At 39.9% G+C, this 26,967-nt stretch overlaps 1 protein-coding gene across 1 annotated transcript in view; it reads left to right on the forward strand.

Annotated features, from left to right (window-relative positions):
• The window catches only part of ZNF407 (zinc finger protein 407), a 335,641-nt gene that overhangs the window by 199,195 nt on the left and 109,479 nt on the right, over positions 1-26,967 (forward strand). The window contains exon 7 of the mRNA XM_028737478.2: positions 10,547-10,667. Within this exon, the coding sequence (XP_028593311.2) occupies positions 10,547-10,667 (121 nt within the window). The remainder of the gene's footprint in view (positions 1-10,546; positions 10,668-26,967) is intronic.

Genomic DNA, 26,967 nt, shown 5'->3' on the forward strand with positions numbered 1-26,967 from the left:
GAATATACTAAGTTCTTTCCCTCAGTCTCCCTGGAGTTCTGGCTATTATAGTAGTGGTCTCGCTCTTCTGTTCTTTTTTCCTCAGGTACATGTTGGGGTTAAAAGCTTGTTCTTATTACAGTTTCTTACACTAAATTTTGTGCAGGAAGAACAATGCATACTTTATGTGGGGCCTGCAACACAATGTTGCAGTATGTTCCTACCACCTAAGAGAAGTGCTCCTGGGCCCCTGGCAGCCTGGAACAGGAATTTTGTAGTTCAATTCTGGCCTCTTGAAGATTGGGGCAGAGAAGTGAATAGGGAAGGGGGGAAGGGGAAAGGGCATGTTTTTGCCTTCCCTTTTTCCCAATCACCTAGTGGCCTGCTGGTATTTTTTTAGCTATATAGTGGAAAGGGGTAATTACATAGTTCTGTGGTTGTGGGGAGGAAGTATTTTTTCCCTTTTCTTCCTCATGAAACACCCCATATAATATAGAGGGAGGGGGCTTTTAACCTCATGATTAACCCTGCCTCCTTGCAGCCCAATCTTGTCTGCATCTAAGATACTGATTAAAATACAGTTTATAATCTTAACCCCACTACCCAATTTTCCTTACACACAAATACTCCATGACTCAGCTGTTTTTTCTATATCGAATGCATGTTTCTACATAGTTCTGTATATGATAGGGACCTGGAATGTAAGAATTGGAGCACCGTGGCTAATTTGCATAGCTTGTCAATACATAATCAGCATAATTTGAATAAAAGTTGCATGAACTTTGGTTGTGATACTGTTTGTGCAATCTCCATTGCTAAATTAGAAGTGGCAGCTCTTAGGAGGTTTTCAAGATGATCATTGGCTGACCGAGATAACTGCTTCTGCTTGGGCCTCAGCTATGAAATGTTTAAAAATGTATGTACTGGCAGAGAAAGGTCAGTTTCTTGGCAGGCTGTGAAATGTGATAAAGTTTTTCAGTTAGCTGGGGTGACAAAAAGCCCTTGTATTATTAACCTCAGTTGTTCAAATTATGGGTAAGCCCTTTCAAACCATGAGATATAGAAATCATGAAATTTGAAAGCATAATAAATGAAGTGTGCTTTACATTTACCTTCTTGTTTCTGAGGCTCCAATCATGTAGCCCCAAGACCTTTTCAATGATTTTCAACAACTGCAAGGAGGTTTCATTGTTAAAAAAATATATCATATCCCCAGTTTTCCTTTATTTTAGACAGCATGATGGAAACTTCTAAAATCAGAAGCCTGTGGCCTCCAGATGTTACTGGACTTCAACACCCATCAGCCTCAGCCAGCATAGCCAAAAGTTAGGGTTTATGGGAGTTGTAGTTCAGCTACATTTGAAGGGCTAAAGGTTGGTCACCACTAATTTAAATGTTTGTAATACTTGAAACAGGAGAAAGAGTGCCCTAAGATTCCAGAAGTTCTAATTTCCTTCACCACCTGAGAATTTTTCATACAAGATTAATTTCCTGCACAAATAATGGCTTCCATATAGAAATATAGAAAACTGCATGTACCCTACATAAACCAGTCATATATAATGAATGTATGTATACTCTGTAAAAACCTGCTGCCAAGTGGGTGAACATTCCACTAGTTGGTGCACTGGGCAAACTGGACAAGAATTAATTGCATCAATTCATTGATTGTTGCCTCAATGCAGCACGATGAAGTTGCATGACCTTTTTAATCCAATAACCTAATGTAAATTTATTCTCGTCATGGTATTAAAGAACAGATTATTCAGAATGACAGTTATAAACATTGGAAAATACCTTATTGGGTTTAAGTTTTGATGGCCAGTTCTCGTAACAAAATTACTCATGTAATGTCTCCTATTGCTCTCATTTACTACTACTGCTACTAGTACTACTGCTATTAACTGTTGATGCCATTTGGATAACATTTTACATAAACAGTTGTAAGAAGGTTCAATATTGTTCCCATTTTACAGTTGACCCAAAACTGAGAACTATTGACTAACCAACAGCCACACAATGAGTCCATAGGAAAGATAGACCTGAACTCATTTCTCTCTGATCCATGCCCTACTCTCTTGTTCTGGCTCATTTACTTACGATATATGGTTTGTGAAAATACTGTCGCTTTTACTTAAGTGTGTAAATCTTCCATCGCTCTCCATTAAAATAGCTGGTTTTAGACAGCAAGTTCTAATTAATGTTTCAGGTTGGCACTTGCCTGCTTATGCCACCCTAGTGGAGTTCCCCCTGCTCTGAATGCAGGCATTTACAGGTTATAGATCATGAAGCCTGCATCGAGCAGGTCTAAGTTTATGTTTTATGTCAGGACTGGAGGCTCGTTATTACTTTGCTATTAACTTTATACTATATAGGACAGTATCTCAGAGACAGAGGGATCTATCTTTTTGGCATTTATCCGCCTCTGTGGCACAAACAATCAGAGATGATTCTTTCCCAGAAAAATTACCTATGTCTACTATTTTCTTCACAGGGAGCTGCACAATACACCTTCCACTTGGTTCAATGTACTTCGGCTGATGCCATGAGATTTTTGTCTGGGCTAACTGCTTTATAACAGTGCCAAGCCTTGCTCATCCCTTTCTTTTTTTCCCTTTCCTCTCTCTCTCTCTCTCTCTCTCTCTTTCTCTCTCTCTCTTACATCCTGTTTTCCTCTTCCGTATCCTCCTTTTGACATGGCTTTCCTTGCACACAGAGTGCCCAAGCAAATTATAGGCAGGTTTGAAGGGGATAGGTATCAAAGTGGTCTAAATGGCTTAAATAATTCCCTGCTGCAATACAAACTGTCTAGGGGGTTGACACAAAACATCTCCTGATCCAAGATTTACTTTTATCACCTGTCACAGACCCTTGATTCAAGGGCAAGAGAGCCAATCCTCACATGCAGTTTAGGAATCTTGGCCAGCTTAATAAGCCTCCCCACTCTCTTCAGCTTCCAGGCATCCAGTGAATTGATATCCACCAGAGTGCTTTTCTTGTCTGACAGATGCTTGACAATGGGGGGAGGATTGACTTCAGGTCTTGAGGACTCTTTACTACATATCCCTCTGACTATTTTGCTTTTTATTCTTTCCTTCCACACTGTGAGCCAGACGTAACTATTTAGAAGAGTGAGCTTGAATGTCAGAAGATTTGAGATTCCACCCCCCCTTCCCGTTTGATCTCCAGAAGTGCTGTTTTTCCTCTGCTGAGCTACATAGAACTGTTTTCCCACACACTCCAATTTGCTCATGGATTCCCCCCAACCCAAAAAAGCTATTGAGCCTCCAATCTAAAAGGCCATTGTGATGAAAGAAGGAATTGCATGCCTCACTAGAGACATCATTGAGTGGGTCCAGGTTCTAGTTAGGGATTTATTCAGGCTGTTGGAAATTCTACATGCAGTAAGTTGAGTTGTGGAAAGTGCATCTGTGTAAGATGCATCTCTAGGAGTTGAGCCACTGAAATGCCTCACATCAGGCCTGGAAATTCCAACTGACAAACCTGTTGCAGCTGCTGTTGGATATTTTACTCTGAGGGATTAACTTCTGCTGGGGCATCCATACATAGAACAGATCTCTCATATTTGCACTAATGAAAGCTGTTTCATTTGCACATATTGGACATGAATTTTATGTGTCAGTTGGTAATTTTTTATCATTTGTGTTTTTCATTGTTTCAGAGGAAAGCATTATCCACAATTCTTGATTCATATATGTCAGTACAGAAAATCATATACATAGATCCCATGGAATCATACTTTTTTATATATAAATAATGATTTAAATTCCACTAGTTTGAAGCGAACATGGTTAACAAGTAATGCCTACTGATTTTAGGCCAGCTCCCTGTCATTGTGACTCAGGTCCATATTATTAGAAAATAAATCCACATTTTGTATTTCATTCACATTATTTTGGTGTGCCGTTCATTGCACACAATGCATGTTTAGTTGTTTTAAGAGCAGAACACAAATCAAGGAGAGGTTAGGAGAACACTTTTGGAATATTACGATGTAGCTAACCAGTACATTGTCACATGTCCATGATCCATTGAAATAAAACATTAAATAATCTTATCATTTGAAGTTTTTCATGTTCCTTTGTAATAAGAAAGCATCAGGGGTTTATTGAACAGTCAGTATGGCTCATTGTTCCAAATGCCTTTCCATGACCAGTGTAAATGTTTCCCTATTCCCCTGTATTTGGGCTATAGCATAATGCATCCTTTTTCCCAGCCCATCCTGTCTCTAGGATTTTACAGCTCTCTCACTACTGACCTTAACAATGGTGCAGAGTTTAATTGGCACCAACATTAGCCAAGGTTAACACTAATGACAGGCAGTGAAGGCATCGTTAAGGGCTCAGGACTAGGGGTTGAATTCAGATTGTTGGTTGCGCCTGGTACCCACTGAATCCAATAGGATAAGTTAGTAATGAACTAATTCTCATTGATATCTATGAGAACTAAATGCAACTAGCAGTCCAGATCCATCCTTATGTACTATAGTTCACTGTTACCTAGGTTTGTTTCTTATGTGTTTATGTATTTCCATAGGCTTGCCCCCGCCATTCACAACATCACAAACACCCTTGCAATCTTTGGGAAATGTTATATTTTGTTCTCACTCTTTTATTTCATTCTTTCCTTTCCAACTTGGGTTGCAGTGTAGAGTAAATATCAAAGCTATGGAGTTATGCCTTTGTACTTAGGAGGAAAAAAATGTGTGTGTGTGAAAGAGGAGGGTGATCAACCTATGTGACTAACAGAGGTGGAAAATCTTATGAGAGTATATATGACCTTCGTGGAAGTGTGCAGCACCTGATGAATATGAAAAGACAGGCTTCATCTATGTGGCAGTCCTGAGGCAGCTACAATGAGTCTACAGGAGTGGAGTGCCTAAGCAGTTTCTTGCCTTTGTTCAAATAGTCTCATGAATTTTTGAAGACAGTGGCTTATATGACCCACACAGATCCTGTTTGTATGATCAGTTCCATTTGCTCATTTCAGTTTTGCACATCTAGGCATTTATAGGTCAACGTAATAAAGAGAGAAAATTTAATAATATATGTGTTTTTATCCAGATGAGTGGCTCACTTTGCGTTTCTATTTCTCATGTGAACTGCACTTTGACTTTTAATGTGCAGTTACATTACTCGGCACTGAATTTAATGTATAATGTAGCCTCTTTCCTTCACCTTCCCCCAACCCAGCGCCAAAAAGAAAAATACTCTGTATAAAGTATAACTAACCCAGTATGCCTTGTGCCTTTTCATTAAATGCTTATTAAGAGAGAATGTGATGTTTGAAGAGGATTGCTATTAACTTCCAAGAAAGCTAGTACTAGTAGGAATGTTCAGGATGTAATTACATGAGATTTTCAAGGATAAATCATTACTGGAAGCACAATAACCAACTTTTTTGTTGTTGTTACTGACCATTCTCTCTAAAGTATGTTAAACTTGATCTTTACCATCCTGCTGAAAATAGTAATAATAATGCTAGCACCACAACTGAATGGCTCTTTGTTCATGTAGCGCCTGTGCATTAAAAACTTGCCTTCTTTACTACAGTAGAAGGGCTGCCCTTCATGTGCATCTCTTTAGAATTGTCCCTTCCATTAAGGAAAACGGGAGTGCTAACTTAAGTGGCAGCTCTGTGCATCCCATGGCACTATGGATTTAGGTTGTTAGTCATTACTTATAGTGAGAAACAAAGACTACTGATAAAATACATTTATTTATTTATTTATTTATTTATATTTATTTTAAAGAAAAAATCTGCTTTACTTAAGAGTAAGAATTCAAGCCGCACACAGAAACGCCGTTTACCTTCCCGCTAGTAAGCAGTCCCTATTTATCTACTTGCACCTGGGGGTGCTTTCAAACTGCTAGGTTGGCAGGCGCTGGGACCGAAAGACGGGAGCGCACCCCGCCGCGGGGATTCGAACCGCCGACCTTTCGATCGGCAAGCCCTAGGCGCTGAGTGCGGCTCTGGCTCGCCAGAGCAGCGATGTCACGCTGGCCACGTGACCCGGAAGTGTCTGCGGACAGCGCTGGCCCTCGGCCTCTTGAGTGAGATGGGCGCACAACCCTAGAGTCTGTCAAGACTGGCCCGTATGGGCAGGGGTACCTTTACCTTTACCTTTTTAAGAATTCAAGCATAGCTTAGAAATAAAAATGCCAGTAGCATAACATAGAATTAGCAGCAAAATTATAAAGTGGTTAGAAGTCTGTTGTCTGCAAAGCAACTGACAGGATTAAAACCCAGGAAAACAACAAAACCCAAAGGTAAAACAGCAAAATCTTCTCCAAAGCCTTTCTGGAACAACTTAAGTGTTGCTGCTCAGTGAAGAGTAAGCTAACATGAAGCCATTCACACTTTCTTAGGTTAGGCATTTCATAGTGCTAGAACTTACCTCCCGAACTTCTGATAACAGGAGTAACTTGATCAGGGCATCGTATGTGTGAAGGGGAGATATGGGAGCAGAATGTCCTACGTGTAACCAGGTTATCATTTATACTTTTAAATGTTAGAATTGCAGTTGGGACAATTGGGTATCCAGTGTAAATCATAAAGCAGGGACAGAGAACCTAATGGCCCTCCTGATATCAAGAGCCCCAGGTTGTCATAAAGGACTGGAATAATTTGTTCTGTCTGGCCAACGAAGAGACAACGTGTGTCTGTGTGGCATTCTGATCCAGTTAAATGCTCTACAGCTGTAGTCTTTAACCTTTTCAGACCTAGGACTGACTTTAACTCAGGGGGGGCAATTTTTTTCCTTTTTAAACAATATATTTGCATAGTGGTAGTTTTGCCATTTGACTTTCGAACAGGTTGTGGCCCAGCAGCTGGTCCAAACTCACCATTTCAGTACCAATGTTATATTTCATTTGTATGGTATGTATTTAGTTCCCCTCCCCTACTAAATACAGCCTTTTAAAAAAATCTTCTCCAGCAAAAAGTGAAGTTGCTATTCTATGATTTAAGAATCCCTTAGAAACTTTTGGAATGATAGTTTTATGTCAAATTATGTGAAAATGTGGTCAGCTCTCAGAACTGCCTTCCAATTCTTATGCAGTGGTAGGAGTTTACAAATGAGTGGTGGGAGTTTTAAAATGTCTGCTTTTTTCTACTTTGGTAAATGCACTAAGTGCTCTATAAAAATGCAGGCTAGCACAATAAAAACGATTCTAAAACATGAAAATACACAGTACAATAAAAATAGCAAATAGTAGAATTTAAACATATAAGAATAGAGCAGAATGTTGTAGCAGCAACATAATAAGCTGACATTATTAGGAAAAAAGACACAAAAGAAAAGGGAAAGTTGCAAAGATTTCAAAAGAACTTTTATTCTGTTATTGTTTCATTCTCTACCCTTTATATCTCTTTATATCCTCTCTTCCATCTTGACTTCTCTTGTTCTAACCATGGGCACACGCGTGATATATCATGGTATGATATTATCTAGGGAAGGGCCATAGTTCAGTGCTAGAACAATCACTTTGCATGAAGAAGGCCCCTGGTTCAATCCCTCCCATCTCCAGGTAGATCTGGGAAAGAGTGCTGCCTGAAACCCTCAAGAAGTGCTGCCACGTCAGTGCAGGCAATACTGAACTAGATGGACCCATGTACTGACTAATACACTGTCTAAGGCAGCTTCCTATATGCCTATGTTCCTTTCCAGTTCCCACAATTTCATATTGGAACTCTTGTAGGTTGATTTACTTTATTCAACTGCTAGAAATTTGTGCTGTATGTTATGGCCACTACACTTTAGTTCATGGAGAGCTTTTTCCATTTATAAATATTGGGAGGACTTGTATAAGTGAGAGCTGACTCTGTGGAACAACTCATTGTTTATATATAGCACGCAGAAATGTTCAGAAATACATAGTGAGTTTTGCCCAAATTTAGGTCCAATGTAGTACCCTGTAATCTCTCTCTCTCTCTCTATCTCTCTCTCTCTCTCTCTCTCTCTCTCTCTCTCTCTTGCCCATGCTTCTATCTAGAGTATCCCTATCAATTTGTATCTGTCCACTACTGAGCATGAATCAACAGTGTGATGCAGCAGCAAAATAAGCTAATGCTATTCTAGGCTGCATCAACAGAAGTACAGTGTCCAGATCAAGGGAAGCCATAATACTGCTCTATTCTGCCTTGGTCAGACCACACCTGGAGTATTGTGTCCAGTTCTGGGTGCTACAGTTTAAGAAGGATATTTTGACAAGCTGGAGGAGGGAAACCAAGATTATCTAGGGTCTGGAAACCAAGCCATATGAGGAACAGTTGAAGGAGTTTAGTATGTTAAGCCTGGAAAAGTGGGGACCAAGAGAAGATATGAGAGCCATCTTTGAAGACAGAGCAAGCTTGTTTTCTCCTGCTCTGGAGGGTAGGATCTGAACCAATGACTTCAAGTTACAAGAAATAATATTCGGACTAAACATCAGGAAGAACTTTCTGATAGCAAGAGCTGTTCGACAGTGGAACAGACTACCATGAGACATGGCAGACTCTCCTTCCTTGGAGGTTTTTAAGTAGAAGTTGGATGGCCATCTGTCATGGATGCTTTAGTTGAGATCCCTGCATTGCAGGGAATTGAACTAGATAACCCTCAGCGTTCCTTCCAACTCTACAGTTCTATGATTCTGTACTCTAGTAGGTGAAGCAAGAGACATCCATGACAAAAAATACATGTATCTGCCCCTGTATAGACCTTTAAGATTAGATCTGCTTAGAGTTCGGCATTTAAAAGTAAAAAGTAAAACTATGAATTGTCATAAGTTACTTTAAAAGAAAAAGAAAATGGAAGATTACAGAGAATGCATGAGATGTGGAAGTGGTCAGACCAATGGTCCATTTAGTCTAGCATCCGGTTTCCAAGAAAGTTCAGCCAATTGTTTTCTGGCCACAGTAAAACATGAAGGCAACACCACTCATCTGCAGCTTGCCATTAGCAGTAGTATATCAATGACTAACAAAATAGATATTATTATTTTGGCTTATTCCTTCATTAGCTGCTCTGATCCTTTCCTTATAATCTCTTACTTGGAATTTGCATTCTTTCCTTTCCCTGAAAAACATTTGAGTTACAGTGGTGCCTTGCAAGACGAAATTAATCCGTTCCGCGAGTCTCTTCGTCTTGCGGTTTTTTCGTCTTGCGAAGCACGGCTATTAGCGGCTTAGCGGCTATTAACGGCTTAGCGGCTATTAACGGCTTAGCGGCTTTAAGAAAAAGGAAACAAACTTGCAAGAACTCGCAAGACGTTTCGTCTTGCGAAGCAAGCCCATAGGGAAATTCGTCTTGCGGAACGACTCGAAAAACGGAAAACCCTTTCGTCTAGTGAGTTTTTCGTCTTGCGAGGCATTCGTCTTGCGGGGCACCACTGTAATGTTTTTTGTGTTATGCTCTCCTGCACCCAACACTCATCACTTTATACCCACACATGGACGTCTGAACAATACAGCTTACTAACCTTTTTATTATAGTTGCCTTTATATCACCTCCTGTGTCATACTGGCCTCTTTTGGTTACTGGTTCCTCCACACTCCAATACATACCTTAGCGGAACTTGGAAAGTGAAATTTGAAAGCTGCATATGTTGTTTCTGCTATTAACTTCTACCCACCCAGTGTCTTCCACAGAGATTATCATATTATGCTATGTGCAAATTATTTGTAAATGTGCAAATTGAGTTATTTAATACATGCATATACTTGGCATATCTGCTTTAGTGTAATGGGAAGCATATTTTATGCAGCCATTGAAGTTGTGCACTGCTAGTAGAAGTGTTCTGGATCCAGAGGAATAAGTGAATTATTTTGAGCCAAGATAGTGCTCCTCCTGATTGACATATTGCCATTATTTCCATCACAGGGTCCTTTCTGTTCATTTGTGTGAGGTTATTCACACATATTTATGTCTTATGAATTGTTGAACATATGTAGCAAAATTATGTTGTCTTGAGTTGTGAAAAATATGCTGAGGGATTCACAAGTGAAGAATGCACATAGATATTTCTCAGATGAGGACATCAAAGTACCACATTTGTAGGAATAACTGATACTATCAATCCATTTTTCAGTCCTGGTCTCATACAGTGACTGCCATATGGAGGCCACTTGATGATACCTCCTCATAATAGCTTCTCTATGTGAGATGTATTGGTATGCTCCAGCTTGCTTCAAAAATTGACTGCTACCATGTGGCTTGCATCATTGCTGCTAAAAACCTATTTAATCAGCACTGAGACAAACCGCATTAAGGGGGATGATCCACATGATTACTGAGTACACACAAACAATTCAATACATGGGTTAGCCACTGACGAGAGGCAGTGGGCCAAATCAATTGATACATATGTTGTGTGAGGAGATAACTGGTAGCTCTGGGGAAAATAATGTATAGCAAGGAAGTGATAAAAAAATTGTACTCAGATGTTGAGTATTTCTTTTAGAACTGCAATTTGTATCCACTAATCCAGTTGCATTGTGGGTTAATAACTAAGAAGCTTAACCTTCTCCTTTCTACTTGTAAAAATGAATAACTTTCACTGTTTTGCAGGAGAGAAACCGTTCAAATGTGATGAATGTAACTTTGCTTCCACAACCCAGTCCCATCTGACACGGCACAAACGTGTTCATACTGGAGAGAAACCCTACAGATGTCCTTGGTGTGACTACAGGTAATAGGTTCCTTAGTGAGAATGAAATGTAAATTGATAAATTCATGTAAATTCATAAATAAATATGTTGGCATAAAATCATCATCAGGGCAGCATTAAGATAAATAAGGGGGGCACTTATTTCTCAAAATGTGTTGGGGGGTAATGGAACCCCTGTTCTGAAGCTTTTTGATGTGAGACACTGAAGCGCTAATGCTATTTATTTCACAGATGTTCTAGTGTCTGTTCAAATTCTCTGTGGAGGGACTCCTGATCTGCTTTGCCTTTTCAGATCAGCTGCAGTTTGGGAGAGAAAAAAATCTTGGTTGAGTTGCAGCCATGACACTAAAGAGGAAGGTCCCCTTAAGAATTGAACAGACTCTTTGTCCATTAAGTATTTTAAATGGAAGCACCTGCCTGTTACTTTAGCAACACAGATTCTGGTTTATTTGTGAAAGGTTTGTTCCCCACTCTGGATTCATAGAAAATACTTAGTACGATTCATAGGCAGGATTGGATATCATTTTTTTAATTAGAAAACAGGGCTGAATGGCTATGGGTTTGCCATATTTCAGATGAGATATTGAAACACTGCTTGTCCATTATAGACTTTCATGGTTACTTCTTACATGAATGGAAATGTGAATCCCACTGTCCTCTTGTTAATCTCACCTTGATGTGTATGCTCCTGTGTTGTTTTGAATCTACCAAAAATGTTCATTGTCAAAGTTGGGGGCAGGGAGAAGAAATTATGGCAGAAGTTGTTTAAAATTAAATATTCCATTAGAAAGTCTTGGTCATCTGTTCCTGTTTGTGCCATGTTAAGTATGACAATGAACTGGGCAATTTGTTGGGATCAATATTTATTTTTCTTACAACTGTTGATAAAACTTTTTTTAAAAAAGGTTTGAATGATGTCTCATGGCACCATAGAATTGAATTTATCTTGAGTGAAAGTAGTCAGCTCTTCAGTGTGTATTTTTCACTACAGAATTAAATTCTGTCATTACAATACCTTACTACAGGCATAACACTGACTTATTTTTAAGTCACGAATATGCCTTTATTTTAAAGAGCTACTAATTCTACAGAAGCATCGTTATGCAGGTTGCCATCTGCTCATTGTTGCTGTTTTTGTTTTGTGTGTATTTCTTTGTAAATTATCAGAGTGAAGGTAGCAGAAGCAAAAAAATCCTATAGAAATAGGTGAGAAGCTTAGAACAGCAAGACCTGCAAACTGCATTAATTTTATAAATGCACCTTTCTAAAATATATGTCACACGTGAAGGATATCCTACAGGCTTACGGATAAATGGCATGCATTTTAATATAATTATGTAAACTAAAATAAAATATTTTACATTTATTATGCATAATAAACTAATTAAACAATGCTTGGTAAGGGATTATAGCCTCTGACATCAAGTGCAGAAGGATTCATTGTGTGGATTCAGCAGCACTTGCATTCCAAGTTAGGGAGAGTGACTCTGCAGAGAACACTTGTCTCTTTTTGGACAGCTTCCCTAGGGAGTTCATGGTTCCCTTTTATTTTTGTATACGCTCAAACTTTGTAAAATAAAGACCCATTTATAATACGTTCCAGTGTATGCAACAATATAATTAGAACAAAACTAGGATGTGGGTGTTCTTTTCAAACTAAATAATCTTTCAGATACTTTTGATACGTCAGCAAATGCAGTATAGCCTGTTGTTTCTCAGTTTTGCAGAGCATGTGCTGAGATTGCATAATTCTTTATCAGAAGCCCAAAAAATATGCACTAATGCTTGCAAGGGGAGCCATTGTATGAAACTGATGGTACAGAAGTGTGTGTGTTGTTAGTCACAATAATCTTCAGCTACTTAACATATGATGACAGGCTGGATAACATTTCATTTAATTTACAAAGTATTGTAAGACTATCCATCTCTAGGAAGAATGTTGCACTTTATGCTCAGGGGACATAATTTTCCTATAGCCAGAGTCTAGCCAGGTTGGGAACCCTACCAGCAAAGTACATGAAAAAGCAAAAATATGAGAAATGAATCTTTCGCTCTGTTACTGATCACATATCACTTAAGTAAGACAGATTAAATGTTTTCCCTTCTGAAGTGCTGAGGGGAAGATTGCCTGGTGTCCCATACCAAGATAGGCTGTGCCCATGTTCCCAGGATGTTGAATGTATGGAACACATTTTATTCCATTGTAGTCTGTATAAACATGTTAGACAGCATCTAATCAATCCAATACTAACAAAACAACTTGAAATTGCTGACTCATTTCATGTCAAGGTTCTCCTTGAGGATAGGTTTGATACTATTACACTGGCTATAGTAAAATTCTTCATGGAGGCAGTAAAAATCAGAAATCAGTACATACAGGCTAAAGCTCCTCTGTTGGCTAGAAAGGCCAATTTTACACATTAACAACTATTGATATTTACTATTCTTGTACTGTGTATTTTGGGTCTGTGGACTGCAATAAAGCTCTCTCTCGTGTGTGTGTGTGTGTGTGTGTGTGTGTGTGTGTGTGTGTGTACTTAAATAATTCCACTGAAATCAGTGGCTAATATTTCCTAATAACCTATATATAATCAGAAACATAATTTGTAGCCCTGTGGACTGGCCTAATGGTAACATTTCCTGCACATTATACAAAGTGAAATAAGAACTGGCATCTAAAACACCAGGTCAATGTTCAATGCACAAAAATGATCTCTCCCGCTCCCAGTGTCTGGTGGAAGCTTCTTTGCACACCTCAAATGCCTTCCAAAGATCAGAGAACATTTTGGAGTGGCAATTTATGAAGTACAAGCAAGGGTCTGCTTCCAGAATGGAAAAGCAACCAGAGTGGTACCCTAGAGGGTGTGCAGGTTTCTCTGAATCTCCTGACCATGGTGTACAAGTCAAATATCTAAGGCATACAAGGAAAAGAGGTGACAAATTTACATGCTCAGATGGTGTCCGGTGTCTTAAGTATTTTCCCACGTATGGTGTTTTTCCCCAAAAAAAGTTGGAGACGGTATCTCAAAGCATGTGAAGATATAGGAGTTCCTGCATTTAGGAACATCAGAATTTGCCTAATACCAGCCCAGGCTGTTTGTTCATCTAGTACTATGTAGTCTAGCTAAATGGCAACATCTCCAGGTCTTAAGACAGTGCTCTTTTCCATCATCTGCAACCTTTGAGCGCAGCAAGATAAGTCTTCGGGGAAATCTTGAAACCCGCTTACCAAACTGCAAGGCGTGAGCTGGAATATAACAGGAGTGGCCAGTACAGAGGGCTGTCACTGTGGCAGCCAGGTCAGAGTAGCAGAGCCAATCTGATGCTCCTGCTGGTGTTCCCAAACCACCCTGCCCTCACTGCTGCCAAACCACACCTCCCCACTGGCCATTTCTGAACTACAAGGTTTCTGCTCCAGTCTGTCTTTAGGTCCTGGGGATGCTGTCCCAGGGCCAGCCCAATACACTTTGATGCCTGAGGCAAAGGACAAGGTGCTTTCCAGTCTGCATATAGAAGCTGACTGGACTGGTTTTTGAACACTTCAGTGCTGGTGAAGTGACAGCATCCTCCACTGCACCTGAGGGCAGCTGACAAGCTTAGAGGGTGTAGGATAGGCTGTTTGACATGAACAGCTCAGATCTCTAAGAAATAGGAACAGCCAGGGAGGATAAAGAGGAATGTTCTGGGGACTGCTGCTCCCTGCATCCCAGCATCTGCCACCTGAGGTGGCTGCCTCATTCTGCCTAATAGAACGGCTGACCCTGCAGGCCCCATTTCTTGTTAATATTTTCTGTTAAAATCATTTAGTGTTTCATCTTCCTCCCTATCTTTTTACAAATTACCTTGTTTCATTCTCCACACTCTTCAGTTTGCCTCATTTTATAATGCTATGGTGGGAAGTGCTGGTGAGAAAGATCCCCCCTACCCCATATTTATTTAATGTGAAATAAAGTAGTCCTCTTAAAAAGAATTTTAAAGCATTTCAACCCCCCCCCCAAAGGGTTTTCAGGTTTTGGGAAGGAAAGTGATATTTGATTATTATTTTTTGTACTTGCTCATTGCATCCAGTTTTTAAAAAATTAACCCCTCATTTTTTAACAGATGGACAGCTTAGTTTTGTCATGCATCTTGTGTTTTTCTTGTCATTCTCTATTAATTACAAGTTTTCACCAGCTACTCTTTAACTTCACATCTTATTTTTGGAAACAATGGAACAATGATCTATTTTGCAACTTTTTAATCTGTAGCAAATCCCATATGCCAACTTTCAAACCTAGGAAGAAGCGATTTCCCAATCTATAGATTTTTCTACTTGTTAAAACACTAGAATAGAAATAACCATGTAATCTAGGTTCTCTTCCAATGAAATTTGTATATTAAATGTGTTCCAGGGGAGTACTTACAAAGCCCAAGTACAGTAGTGTACATTACAGATATTTTTTTTAAAGGGTATATTCCGTAGTCTCTTTAGCATGACTCTAAATTCAGTCTGACGTACAAATAATTGCATTTCTGTTTTATTATTGCATCCCAATTTTTACTTGTTATGTACACTTTATGTGCCTCTACTATGATTCATATTTCAGATGCTGGACTGGGGGGGGCAATAATGTCTCATAGCAGAATTGGGTTCTGTCATAGATTCTGGAGCCCAGAATTCGTGGAGTTGTTGACAAGACATTTCATTTGGGGAAGAAGTGCATGCCACTTGTGTTGCTTGCACAACACTCCTTCGGGGGGGGGGGGGGGACACATTGGTAGTAGCATTCAAAGGCGCTCAGCTTCCTCTTTCATGCCCTGTTCTCTTGGCCAGAGGCAAATGTCAGTATGGTGACTGGCTTATAAAGAAAAATGTGTGCTTATTGGAAAGCATGATTATCCCTTAAAACAGTATGTACATTGCTGAGAACTGTGCTTCTTTTAAGGAGTTATTCTGCATGTCAGAACCATTTATTTAGTACACAGTTTGATAGCAAGCTTGGTGCTTTTCATTTCTTCCTTTCTTTCTTTTTAATGTAGATCCATAAGAGCTAGGTATTTACTTTCTGTATAAAATAACATACCAGGAGCAGAAAGCCAAGTATATTGGGATCTAAGATATACGGTACTAGAAATATTTCTCAACATGAGTATCCTTTATTTTTTAAAAAATAGTAATTACTCTCTGGAGCTTTTTATTGTGCTGGTGATATGAAGAATTCTGTATTATTAATAATATTGTTATGCCCCTTAGCTTTCTGTTCAGTTATTTCATACTGAACTTGTTTAGCTCTATACTCACATTCTATGATTTACTGTTCCTTGCTTTCCATACTATACTATTTGTGAGACCTTTAGGGTGATATCCAACTAAGCCATATTCAGAGATGGAAATCAATAGGCTTAAGTTAGTTATGATTTGACTTAAGTCCATTGATTTCATTTGTGCTTGCTCTGCATATGACTTGATCAGATATCCACTTTAATTTCTTTTTATACCTGCAGGATGGTACCCTCCATTGCTGATCATGCGTATTAACAATTTAATCTTATGCTTTAGGTATTAGATCACAGCTTTATATATTCTGCTATGTCATCCTCTGCTTTGCATATGGAGTGGGAAACATGGCCCCTTGCTACTGTGTAGTACCAGTGTGAACTTGATACCTTTTGGGATGTAATACAAGAAGGAACAGACCTCCTCCTCTCTGTCTTTGCCAGGGCAGGGATTTCACTGGTGGCTGCTGATGTTATCCCTGTCCAGAGGGTGGTACAGAGTTAGTTGTATTTTTTCTACAAAATAGAGACACAATAGAGCTGATGTTTGGGCTCTTAGCTGTTTTGAAATTCATATTTTCCAAGTTATAAAAAGATTAAAAACCTTTCTAGTTAGCAAATTTAGGTTGGGGATCTTCCTGTTCTACAAGGAAAAGAGAAGCTACAGCTGTTGTTTCCTGTTTATCTTGCATATGTTTCATGTTTCATCCCTTCAGGTTCATTTCTTCTGCCACAAACCACTATCATTACCATTGTTCTTATTATCAGGTCAAAAAAGCTGTTTGCTTCATAATTCATCTCAACATGCAACAGTTTTCCTTTTGGATTTATTGTGTATTAGTATGAGTGTAGGCTTAAAGAGAAGTAGGCAACTTTTTCATGTTAACCCCATTCAAAGTTTCTATGTTCAGGATGTACAACAACATCCAGAAATTATACTTAACAAAGTTAGTGTATATTTATCTAGCATTGCTGAATCTTTAAGCAGATGTTTATTTCTGTGTATAATATATGCTAACTAATATACATTTGGTTTGTGACATAATTAAAAAGTAAACAAGCACTCAGATCAATTAGTGTAACCATTTTTGAAAACAAAGTGGCCTTCTTTCTACATAAGAATCAAAATAAACATGTTTTTTTAGGTTATGCCTCTTTGGTCTCAATTCCCATTATGAAAGGACCAAGGCTATCTTTGGGGATGGTCATTCTACAAGGAATATCTTTGGACAGTCCCTGGTGTGGTAGTTAGCTATTACTTTATATACATTATGGTAGAAATGCAAGCCTTGCAAGGAAAAACATAAACTATATTTTGACAGTACTATTTTGGCAGTATTCCCCAAGCATTTGAGCTATTATCATGTAATGAAGTTGTTGTGTATGTTCTTTAGTTCTGTGTAGATAATATTGCAAACTCTCATTTTGTTTTCCTATTCTTGACGATCAAGGCTTCTGTAGTAAAAAGACTGAAATTATTGTTTTGCACTTGTCTCCAACTATAAAGGGGGTGCAACTGTGGATCTTAGTATCAGTTACACCTATTTCAGAAGAAAGGAGTTGAGAAATTATTTTGTATAAGGAGGTAAAAAGCTTCCTATGGGGATTGATCATGGAAATGGGTCGTGCTAGAGGAGAATGGGGTATAGTCCTTAGTCCTACTCAGAGGAGACCCATTGAAATTAATGGGCATGGCTAACTTAGGAACACACGGGACGCGGGTGGCACTGTGGGTAAAACCACAGTGCCTAGGACTTGCCGATCGTATGGTCGGCGGTTCGAATCCCCGTGGCGGGGTGAGCTCCCGTGTTTCGGTCCCAGCTCCTGCCCACCTAGCAGTTCGAAAGCACCCCTAAGTGCAAGTAGATAAATAGGTACCGCTTTATAGCGGGAAGGTAAACGGCGTTCCGTGTGCTGCGCTGGTGCAGGCTCGCCAGAGCAGCGATGTCACACTGGCCACGTGACCCGGAAGTGTCTGCGGACAGCGCTGGCCCCCGGCCTCTTGAGTGAGATGGGCGCACAACCCTAGAGTCTGTCAAGACTGGCCCGTACGGGCAGGGGTACCTTTACCTTTACCTTTTTTTTAACTTAGGAACATTAAAGGTCTATCACGAGTAAAACTTGCCTATATACAACTCAACATGTTATAGAAAAGGCCTACTTAGAGGTGTATCTGGGAACTATTTAATGAGGGGATTAGCCGGGCTGAGATAATAATTCTTCATTTCATTAAGATTCAACTTTTGGGATCTTTTTGTAGATCTCTGTGAGTACAAAAGCTGATTTAATGTTGTTAAGAGCCAACAATTCCTTATTCGGAATAGTTATAAGTTTTAATATATATTCTCATCCATCCCTGTGCTCTGTAAAGAAACCTAAATTTGAGACTTGCATTGCGTAACCAACTGGAAGGAAAGGGCTTGATAGGGATATAAGTGGCATGCACTGGTCTCCCATTGAGCGCTCTGCTACTTTGCTTCCATGTGCCCTCATCTGCACATGACGGGGGAAGACAGCTGCCAGGTTGTTGACAGGGACTAGTTGGGAAGATGTTTCACCAGTATTGAAAGAAGTTCACTGACTCACGATCCATTTCTGAATGTGGTTCCAAGTGCTAGTCCTTACCTTTAAAGCCCTGTATAGCTTAGGGCACTGGTACCTGAAGAAACACTTGCTCCTATACAAACCAGCCTGTGTATTAAAGTCATTGTTGAAGGATCTCCTTCAGATGCTTCTGGTGACCAGAAAAGGGAACTCTCTCAGTGGAATTCACTCCTCAGGGAGGGTACTGGGGTTCTTTAGAACTAGATGAAGATGTATTGCAATATTATTGCATTGTATTTTTTAAAAAAACAAAAACAAAACACCTCTTGTTTTTGTCCTTGTGCTGAAGACGTTTTACTGAAATACAGTACAGTGGTGCCCCGCAAGACGAATGCCTCACAAGACGGAAAACCCGCTAGACAAAAGGGTTTTCCGTTTTGGAGGTGCTTTGCAAAACGAATTTCCTATGGGCTTGCTTCGCAAGACGAAAATGTCTTGCAAGTTCCTGCAGGGTTCCCCCCCCCCCTTTTCCCCAAGCCGCTAAGCCGCTTATCAGCTGATCCGCTAAGTTGCTAAGCCGCTTAACAGCTGATCCGCTAAGCCGCTAAGCCGCTTAACAGCTGATCACTAAGCCGCTTATCAGCTGATCCGCTAAGCCGCTTAACAGCTGAGCCGCTAAGCCACTTATCAGCTGATCCGCTAAGCCGCTAAACCGCTTATCAGCTGATCCGCTAAGCCCGCTAAGCCGCTAATAGCGCTAAGCCGCTAATGGGCTTGCTTCGCAAGATGAAAAAACCGCAAGACGAAGAGACTCGCGGAACGGATTCTTTTCATCTTGCGAGGCACCACTGTATACAAATCTTTTAAATAAATAAAATGAAAAATGAAGAGAGTGAAATTAGGTCTGTTACTGCCCACACAGAATTGTGCCTCAAATGTTGCTAAAACTATATGAGGTGCTAAAATCATAGTTAAAAGTACTGTTGGACAGGCCTGGTTATCCTGGAGACAGAATAACTTGATTATCCTTGAAAACTACTGCATGAGCACCTTTTATATGTTTGAATTGTGAAACTGAAGTGGTCTGTTTCACATTTTGCTCACCTCAAGTTTTCTTTATAATTTAAAATGTTCCCTAAGAACATTTGATTTAGTTATTTTCTGGATAACCTCTATGCTTAAAATTCATTTTAAGGAGTCCCTCATTTTAATGAAACACAAATTTTACTACTAAACTATCAAGTAATGTTGCTAAATGAAGTTTAGGAGATTGCAACTACAAATTAGGTACATTTAGCAATGATGGATTAAGAGCTAACAATTAAATAGTATATGACTGCATTGTGGTTATAAGACATGACTTATTTATGCTTGTGTGTGTATATTTTTACATTTTCCATCTTGCTTTAACCCAAAGGCAAAGGGGAATATAACAGTGTTTATAAATGTAATATGTAATAAATGTAATATAAGTTACAGCAGAAAAAACCTTCTTAAAATGAAACCTACTTTGAACTTAGGGTTGATATCCCAAAGGCTCAGATAACATGTTTCAGGTTGCAAACTGAAAAAAACACTTACTAAGGAGTAAGTCCCATCAAACAGTGGAACTTACTTCTGAGGAAATATGCATAGGATTGCATTGTGAGAACAAATTAAAACATATATTGTATTAAATTAATTTCTAGTTTCTCAGGCCCTCACCACCAAACAAGGCAACAGCAACTCTACACTGCTTTCAAAAGATGCTACCAAAGGAAAAGATGCTACCAAAGTATGGAGCAGCCATTGGGCATGGATATATGTAGGTTAGCTCACATGCTCAGCCAGCTAAAGGACCTCCTTGCATAGTGGAAGAGCAGGCATACATGGCAGCAGGGGTGCCAACTTGAATAAAATATTGGGGAGAGGTAAGCCCCACCTTGCATAATCATAAGACACGGTGCATGCACACCATTTGAATAGCCCAGCCCCTCATACATTTTTGGGGGCGGCCCAAGGGACCTTGGCCCCTAGGAGTTGGCTGCATAAATGAATGACAGACACACCACTCCACAGGTAGGGCTGAATGCATGTAAATGCAGTTAGTGCAATCTTTGCTCACCTTTATTTTGAGCGAGAATATGAACCATTTTTTTGCTTGGCCAAACCCAAATAAAGCACTGTGACTTCATTTACAGTGAATGCATTATCTTTTCTAACCTGAATGCTAGATGAGTAAGTCAAGCATCCAGCCAGCTCAGAGCTAGAAAAGGGAAAGTGCCTGGAGCTGAGGGTACATTAACTGTGACTCTGCAAGAATTGTAATTGTTGCTCAATATTCACTTTATGCAGAAAATACATTGTTGTTCTTAATGAAAACTTTCCAATGCCTTTGCTTTGCCATAAATTATTGTTTAAACTAAGCAAGTTGTATGCACATCCCACTTTCTTTGGGTTGAATCAACATGAAGACTGAAGCAAAAAGAATAACTGGGGGAGAGATGTCAGAGGTTAATAAAAGAGTTGTAGCGATAGGGGAACTAAGAGAGTAGAGATGCAGGTAAGGTGTGGGTAAAGATGACCCAGGAAAATATTTAGGTTATGGGGAAGATTTAAAGAAAAACAGGGAGATGGCTGGACTATCATACAGGAGGGAAAACATGGCAAAAAGCACTGAGATAAGCCTGTGAGAAAAAAGGATGTATAGCAAATGGGCTTGTGTGAACTGAAAGAAACAATAAGACGAAGGAGACAGTATAATTAGGTAGAGATGAAAATTGGTCTAGGACTAGGTAAGACTGTAAGTCTAACATTGTGAGTACTGGTCATCTACTACATCCTGGCCAAAGAGATGAGAAGCATTTTTCCACCCTGTTGCTTCCCTGGGTTCTTGATTGCAAACAATTACAGATGGTCAGTGTGCCAAGTATGGTTGCATGTGCACCATCTAAGTTTCCACTTGGAATATTGCTGTTTTATGCATAGTTAGGTCAGAGAGGCAGTGCGTTTCAAAATAAATTTTAAGCTTGGGGTTGATGCCAAGAGGGACAGGGAGTCTTTGCAAGCGATATAAAGAGAGAGAGTATATTTAATGATAGTTAACCTACTTTTAGAAGTAGCCAACTCTAGGCATCCTCCTCCCTAGCTACTAGCCTCTGTCTTGTCATTGTTGCTGTGAAGCAGCTTTCTTCCCAGCAGCTAATGCCGATTCTCTGCACTAGGCTTTCTCTGCCATGAGCATAGGGACAGAATATGAAGCTACGATTCCTGAAGCTGAGCAGGAATCCACAGAGGAAGTGATTTTTGCTATTATACCCAAAAGCAGGTTACTTCACTGTGGTGCAAGGAAGTACCAGAAGATGATCTGTGACTCACCAGACACAATTTGTCCCCCAGTTGTATATTTTTCTTCTTCCTTTCTCAAGGCAGATTATCAAGTTCAAAGTCTAGCCCTTAGTCTTGCTCCCCCCCCCCCTTTCCTGGCTGAGTGGAACAGCCTGCATTCTACAACTGTACTATCTTTTTATATTTTGTTCAGCAGTGATATTGCTATTAAGATACATGTCCAGAAAGCTCTGCAGTTTATATTGCTATAAAACTTCTCTTTGTGTTATGTGCCTATAAATATATCAGAGCATTTTAGATGACATCATAAACTATTTGAAAATCACACTTTATGATACCACCAAGAACCTCTTAAAATAAGGTCTTTAGACATTTACATCCCTTGCATGCACACCCATCCTTTCAACCCCCTTCAGGCTAATTATTAAATTTTTGCAGTGACAGGGCAGGGCTGCTGACTTGGGGCCTTTCTGGAGAGTTGTTTTATTGCATCATAGACACGCAGTTGTTACTCAGTTGTGCCATTTTGAGAATGAGCTTTAAAGGTGTTTTAAATTGCAGTTTATGTTTCTGACTGCTTTAGAAGCTGAATGCTCCCTGATGTACCCTTCTAATGAAAGCACTGACTTTGCCTTTTAAAATTTGAATTTGGGGTGGTGGTCGGAAAGTGATGAATGTTAAGACAGCAAGAAACAAGTATGGTCAGAAGAAGTGAGCCATTCTCAGAAATACCTATGGCAACGAGGGAAATCCTTGCTCACGGTTGCCTGCCAGTGGTTATTAATTAGTCAGAGGAAGCCAGTACATGTACCTAGTTGTTTCCAGAACTAGAAGCAAATAAATCAGGAGCCCAACATAGGAGCAAATAACAATGGATTTGGTGGGCTAATTTGGATGTTCAAATCTCTTCCATGGCTGCATGGAGTGAGTAGCATATGATCTAGAGCAATCCACAAATACAAGCAGCAATATTAATGCCTAAGACAACTTCAGAAATGAATTGCCATGCTCTCTCAAATCACCACCAGAAAGCTCTGCTTGTATTTCTGGATATGCCAGCTGAGATTTTAGCTTTTACCATGAAGCGCTGCCATAGTGTCAGGGCAGTTCCAACATCTGAAGTGGTTCTGTGGCTCTATCCACTAGCTAGCCAGTCTGCCAGCTTATCAGCAAGATTACACCCATGTTGTCTATCCATAGCTCTGTTAGGCTGCTAGGAGCTGGAGGGTTTCCATTTATAATATGTTAAGGCAGGGGAAGGCCTCCAGAAGTTGTTAGACAACAACTCCAATCCTCCGCAGTCAGCAGGAATAAAAATTGGGGGTGATGGAAGTTGCGGGTCTATAACATATTGAGGGCACCATGTTAGCAACCCCTGGGTTAAGGGCTACATTGTCATAAACACAGGGGAACATTTCTGGACACTTCCATAGGTCCATTCAGTGGTCTCTGGCTTATGATGGCACTGTTCAAACTCAGCAGCCTTTATTTACACATATTTTTCCTTCATAAAGGGTTGAGTTAATGAAGGAATGCCTCAGAGTTCTGTTCTGCTAACATTTCCTATAACTTCTTAAAAAGCCTCACTGCTGTCTTCCTGTTCAAAGGCAACATGGACAGGAGTGGAGAAGCCTCTCTCCTAGCAGTATTCTCATAAACAATTTTTTAGTGATTGTGAGTGAGTGTGTGTGTGTGTGTGTGTGTGTGCGCGCGCGCGTGCATCTGTTTGGGGAAGACAGCAAACTAGTGTCTGTCGTGAGGCATGAGGCTCTATCAACATGCCTCATGCATGATTACTAACTGCCCAGTACTTGGCAGTGTGGGGCTGCTCACATTATGGCACACACCTGCAATGTGCTAAGCTGGCAGCCCACCTGCTTCCTCCACTTCCTTGCAAGGCCCACCGGTAAGGACTACAGGTCCTTATTGCTCAGCTGTGGCAGCCTCTTACTTTTTAGCACCCAACATTCCTAGGCCAGCTAACATTAAGATAAGAGATCAGGAATTAAAATAGGAATTACAATCATGTTAAGCCAAATTACAAAAAATGCACCAGTCTTGATGGGGCAGGGCCCAGTAGAAGGTTTGGTGGTTAGCTTGCCTTCCAATCCTGGTGTGCACTCCTCCACCTTGCCTTCCAAAATACTTGCATCAGCCCTCTCTGCCAGGCATGAGCACCCACCTGTAGTTTGCAAACACTCTGCCATCTTAATAACCCCCTAAAAACCATTTCACATGCCAAAATAATTCCCTCCTTCAGTTCTGTCAGCCTAAACATCCCTTTTATTCAAGAATCATTTTCACTCACCAAGGAAATACTGTAACCGCTTCATACCACTTCCTTTCACTTGGTTGCCAATGTAGCAGCTCTTTTTATATTTCTTAACAACTACTTTGTAATTTTTTATGAAAGGGAGGCAGTACCAACCATTGGTAAATCAGCCTCATTTCCCCACTAGGGGCATCATTTCCTTGCTGTGGAGATAAATTAAATGGTCAAGGTGCTGTGGTCATATCTGGCATCCCACAAACCCTGAGCCTTATGTTTGAGACTTGTTTTTCTATTTATTCTTGTAATAATACCTTTTTCTTGACTGCATTCCCTCTCCCTTTTTCGGACAGCATATTTCAATTAGCATCAGTGAGGTTTTTTATATAAAAAATTAAGTATTAAGATACAAATATGTTTTTTGTACCTTTTGATGTATTTTCCCTACTTTCATAATTCTTAAAAGTGCAACCTCAACACCACTTTATACAGATAGTTACCCTTAACACCTCAGCAGTGAGGGAGGTTAGCAGGAGGGAAAGGGTTTTGTGATTCCTAGTAGTGTTGGGTGGTAATTATTGTAGAGCAAAGGCATACGATTTGCTGTATGTGATGTAGCATTAAACATGCTTCACAGGCCTGTCCCTTTAATGATAGCTGTATATCTTTTAGTTCCTCATGACTTAACTCAAGGCTTCACAAATTCCTTTGCTGTGATGCAAAATAGTTTCAAAAGAGTTCTCTGGTTTTTATTAAAGGGATCTTATTTTAGTTTAAAAGTGGAATATATGTTTTCTTTAGCTGTAAAAGCACAATCAAGGCAACATGATAAGTGAGTCAGTGTTGTAAAAGTAAAACTAATTTTGCCTTCACTCACATGAGCTATAGAAGGAGGAAGCTTTATTGTCCCTTGGAAGGTGATAAGGCAGAGTAATTGTATATTATACTGTCCTGGAACATCTGCCTGAAGACTGTTGGAGCAATTCATCTATCATGGACAATGCAGCATGTTTTGTCTTTCTGCTTTAACCCATCCCCACTTGCTTGGCCTGCACGGAGGTTTTGATAGGGACTATGCCTGGGCTGGGGCTCACATTAATCAGTCCCCTTGTTCAACACTCCAGCTGACATAATTACAACCTGCGCACAGCAGTTATTCAAGTCGAGTCCTTGTCACTCGTGGTGCGAAACTACACAGCTCAGATCCCGAAGGAGATTGCCTTATCACACAGAACAAGGGCTCACAGGAGTTGAAGAGAATAGAAATGGGAAAATGTCTTCCGGGAGTACTATATATTCCTTTAAAATAAGACATTTGAGAGACTTACAAGGGACAAAGAGAAGCATTGTGCAGGCTCTGAAATGAACCCAGTTATTATTTTTAAAAAGATTACACAGGCCATTTTTGTGAAACGGACAGGGATTATTAAATAAATTCAGTGGTTCCTGTCTCTTATCATTCAGTGCCTCTGTCCTATTAGCGTTTGTGTGTACTTGTTCTCTCTCTCTCTCTCTCTCTCTCTCTCTCTCTCTCTCTCTCTCTCTCTCACTTTTCCCATAAGTGATAGAATAGTTTTTGGACTAGTAGAACATGTAAGCATCCCTAAGTAGAAAGCTGCAAAGCACAACTATTGCTGGTGGTGCCAGTAACATGTGAGCCTATCTGGGTCTGAGTTAAAGGCAAGAGAAGTTACTTGCAAAAAATGGGATTTTGGAGGGGAACAATGGTATAGATATTCCCCCCCCCCATAGAGCAGCTTGGAAATATTAGAAATGATATTTCATTAACTTGCCTAATTTTGCCATCCCACCTTTGCCATATGCCTGAACCCTTATATGCCAGTGAAATCACTGAGATCATCTGGAGAAGCAATGTTAGTTATTCCCTATTTTTTCAGAAGCCCAGCTGGCTTCAACTAGAAGTTGGGCATTAATGTTGCTGGTCCCATGCTGTGCTATACTTCTACAGCAGATTAAACAGCCATCCTTTCTTCTGCTTTTTATGTCAACAGGGCTACGCCGTTGTTTAAAGTTTTTCAACTTGAGCTAGTCATTTATTTATTTGTTATTGTATTTATGACACTTTATGTTTTATTGTACTTGCATATTTTATTGTACTCTACCTTGGTGTTTTATATGAGGGACAGTCTATAAATATTTTTCTATACAGAAATAAATGCTTGTTATTTACAATTATCCAATGCTGCTGTTTCCCAGTATTAGAAAGAAGATATTCCCTTCTTCTTTTTCTTTTGCCCGCAGTTAAGCTTCATTCCCCAGCCCTCCCTGTTATCTTGAAGGACCCACAGCTGGAATGAATTTGTCAGTGTATTCTGGCCTCATTGGCCCCGCCCTCTTAGCAGCACCTGCAAAAAAGAATTGCCATCAGAAGAATACTGGCTTGGCCCAGTCAGTCCCACTGAGACATGGAGCTCACTTGGGGAAGATCTACATTCATAGTTTTTTACGTTAAGGAAGGGCTAAGGAATGGTTTTGATAACCATATGGCCACATGACATTCTCCTTTTAACATTAGTTAAATGTGACACCAGAAGGCACTACAGAGCACCCAGCTACCAGCTGTAGGGAGACAGCATTTTGATGCAGGTAAGAAATGTTTTATTTTGCAAGTATGCCCTGTGACATTTTAGAATGATATATCTAATATCGTTCTAATAATGTTAAACAGGTCAGTGTAAATCCAGCCTTGGTGACCTCAAGACAGTCACTTTCCGCCTAAGCTACCGGAAAGGGTTGTTTTTAGGATACAATGAGGTTGCAGGGACTGTGTACACCACCTTGAGTTCTTTAAATAAAGGCAGTATATGTGAGAAGTAAACAAGCAAAGAAATAAATTATTTAAAACTTAAGTAGTTTTAGCCTAGAAACATTTTGTTTGCTCCACTTGTGCATGCTTCCTCCAGT

Source organism: Podarcis muralis, chromosome 8 (assembly GCF_964188315.1).
Source record: "Podarcis muralis chromosome 8, rPodMur119.hap1.1, whole genome shotgun sequence".
Lineage (NCBI taxonomy): Eukaryota > Metazoa > Chordata > Lepidosauria > Squamata > Lacertidae > Podarcis > Podarcis muralis.